This window comes from Alligator sinensis, unplaced genomic scaffold (assembly GCF_000455745.1).
Source record: "Alligator sinensis unplaced genomic scaffold, ASM45574v1 scaffold1185_1, whole genome shotgun sequence".
NCBI lineage: Eukaryota > Metazoa > Chordata > Crocodylia > Alligatoridae > Alligator > Alligator sinensis.
The window spans coordinates 278,255-281,330 of NW_005842900.1; the positions used below are offsets into that span (position 1 = coordinate 278,255).

The window sequence follows — 3,076 nt, forward strand, 5'->3', positions numbered from 1 at the left end:
TGTTGCACAAATGGCTAGTTTCGTGCCCCTGGAGGCTTGTCCAATCCACCTCTAGGAGAGAGTCTCACACACAGGCTGGGTCTAATTTCAGATTTATTGTTTGCAAACAAGTTCGACAAGGGAGCTTAATTTACTCAAATCCGTGTCGACCCCAAACAGAGTCTGGGGTTCCTTTTTATAGCTAACATAAACAAAAGATTCTAACGTGTCGCGTAATTATTGGTAGCCCAAGTATTACGTCTTACAACATATGTCTAGCAGGTACATGTTCTATGACGGTTTACATACATGTCTCATTTACATCTTAAATCTCCTCCCTGGGGCCGTCCTTAAGTCCATTTCGGTCATTCTTCGGTCAAGGTCTGAGTTCTTTACATCAGCATCTTTCCCTGTCCCTCTTCTCTTATCTCTCGTAAGGAGTTATTTGTTGCATCTGTTCCTGGCTATGTCTGCAGAAGTCTAGTGTTACTCATAAATCTATCATTGGCCTACATACCTTAGCAGAAGCAAGTGTGATAATATGCAGAAGCAATTATGTAGTGAAACTAAACAGTTCTCAGCTGTGAAGCCTTTGTGTAGTGAGATGAGACATTTTTACCACACAGCTGCTATACAAACGTTATTGTAAAATCATGACTAGATTATAACATATTTTCATCACATAATCGCATAAAAATGTGGATTTAAATGAAACGCCACTAACACACACACACACACACACACACACACACACACACACACACACACACACAGAGTGGTGTTTCATTTTGATCACAGAAAAATGTGGATTTTGGGTTATTTTTTTTAACCTGAAAATTGGGAATCTATTTAAATCAGAGAAAACCTAGATCCCTGCTCATTATCATCTCCCTGACTCCTCCTCATCTCTGCACTGGGCAGGTGCTAACTGCCCTCTCTCCTTTTTTAATTGTCTTGATGTTCCACTAATTAAGCCAGCCTTTCTTTTTACAATTCTGCTATTAGCCATCCAGGTAACTTCGCTCCTAGCTGACAGATCAGCAGACAGCTTTTAACTCTAGCTAAAAAACATCAACCTGGACACAGAAATAACTTCTGGTGAAACATCAGCTCGGGTGGGGAAATAATTGTAGGTGAAGGCTGGGTGAAGAGGTTCAAGGCTGCGGGAGCCTGGGGGAGAGGCACATTTCCCTCGTGACAACAGGTCTCAAGGCCCTGCATCGCTCAATGCCTTCGCCCTGTGTTTTGCACAGTTCCAATAACCCCATTTTTGCTTTCATCTCCCCGCAGCCACGTGGCCGTGGAGAAGTTCCTGCTTTCTTTTTACTGGGAGACAAATGTGCGCGGTGCCCCCCACCGCCCCCGGGTGCAGCACAGTCCGGCGGTCCCGGCCCCCGCCCCCTGCGGGGGTTTCCAGGTAGCGGGTGACATCAGATCAGGCCAACTTCAGTCCGCCGGCGTTCGTACGAGGCGCTCTGCGCGCATGCGCGGAGTCTCCCGGCGCGCTGCGATGAGCCCGGGCACTCCGCCCCCCAGCATGCCCTGCGACTCCGTCTCCCGTGACGACTTGCGGCGTGGACTCCGTTTCCCGTGGTGCAGCGCACGGAGGAGCCCGGCCGGGGCCTGAGGTGGGGTCGCGGATGCCGCCGGCGCTGCGGGGCAGCCAGGCCGAGCCGGGCCCACGCTGCGAGGCGCTGAGGAAGCGGGAGTCCCGCGCGCCGGCCGAGGGGCGGAGCTGCCGCCCTGATCCCGCGCCCGCTTTGGCCGCCCTAGGCGGTGTGGGCGGAGGGTGGGCCGCGCTGGCCTTCGTCACCCTCCTGGGCTTCGCCTCCCGTTTCTACCGCCTGCAGCAGCCGCCTCACGTCTGGTGAGCACCTCACTGCTATGGCAACGGGGGCGGGGCGAGCGGCCCCCGGCTGTTGGGGTAGACCGCGTCCGAAGGGGCGCGGGCTTGGGGTTGTGGGCGGAGCCTCGCGCTGGATTGGCTGATGCCTCTGCCAATCTACGGCCCTGCGGGGGGCGGGGCTAGCCCAGGTGGCGCTACGGGTCGGCTCTGCCCCGCCCTCGGCAGTGCGTCACGCCCCGGGGCCAGCAGCTGCTACATGGTTGGCTGCACGCTTGACTGGAAAGGGGAAGAGGCCTCCATCTGCCCTTGTGGCTCTTGGGAGCCTTCTGCACACGCACACCTTGGTCGCCTGGGCAGGCTTGGCCTTCCCTCTCCTTAGCCGCCAGCTGCATTGTCTGGTGCCGCGGTGCAGTGCAGCACCCAAGGCAGCGGTCCCCAGCATCATGACTTGCGCCTGGGCAGACAAGGCCAATGCACAGAGCAAAGGTGTGAGGCCCAACTCAGGGCCTGTGTCAGGTGTAACTTCCCTGTGGTGAACTGATGTGCTGCATTTTTAGGCAAGGGCTTTAGTGGGTGATGTTGTCTGTCAGACCCGGTGTACCATTAAGATAAGCTTATGCCTTTGGGTATTGCAGCACCTGTCATCAAGGCAGCTCGCCTTAATCTGTCCCAACCATGCTGTTGGTGCAGTAAAAGACGTCACCCACCAAAATTCTGGTCTCTTGCAGATTTCCTGGACATCATGGCTATAGTGCAGGGGTGGGCAAAATATGACCCAGGGGCCAGATCCAGCCCACAAGGCCATTCTGTCTGACCTGTGGGGCCCCTAAAAAATTCAGAAAATTAATATTTATCTGTCTTTGGCTCCTGTCAAAAATGACAGGAACCAGTGGCAGTAGGACCCAGGGAAAGCCTGGCAGACTCCTGCCCCCCCATCTGGAAGCCCCAGCAGGGTCTTCTGGCCTGGGACCATTTGGCTACTCCGTGCCGGAAACTCCGGTCTAAGTTGGGGGGAGGACCCTGGGGAAAAGCTGAGTGTGGGGAAAAGTGTCCCCTCCCCTGCCCCGTGGCCAGCACTCCCTGCTGCAGCCGCTCACAGCCCACGCCAGGCTGTCCAGAGCAGGCACAGGCCGAGCCCCGGGCAGCCTGTGAGCAGCTGCAGTGTGGGGCATCGGCCACAGGGTGGGGGAGGGGCCACTTTTTCCCCACTCCCGTGCTCTGCACCAGCTTGTAACCTGCCCCCACTGCCAG

At 55.7% G+C, this 3,076-nt stretch overlaps 1 protein-coding gene across 2 annotated transcripts in view; it reads left to right on the forward strand.

Moving 5' to 3' along the window:
- Window positions 1-764: 764 nt before the first annotated feature.
- POMT2 (protein O-mannosyltransferase 2) overlaps window positions 765-3,076 on the forward strand; it is a 45,695-nt gene continuing 43,383 nt past the window's right edge. For both annotated transcript variants that reach the window (XR_003091864.1, XM_006035965.3), the window contains exon 1: window positions 765-1,846. Coding sequence is in view for 1 of the 2 variants with exons in the window: in XM_006035965.3 (XP_006036027.1) it covers window positions 1,620-1,846 (227 nt within the window). In the remaining variant the exon portion in view is untranslated. The remainder of the gene's footprint in view (window positions 1,847-3,076) is intronic.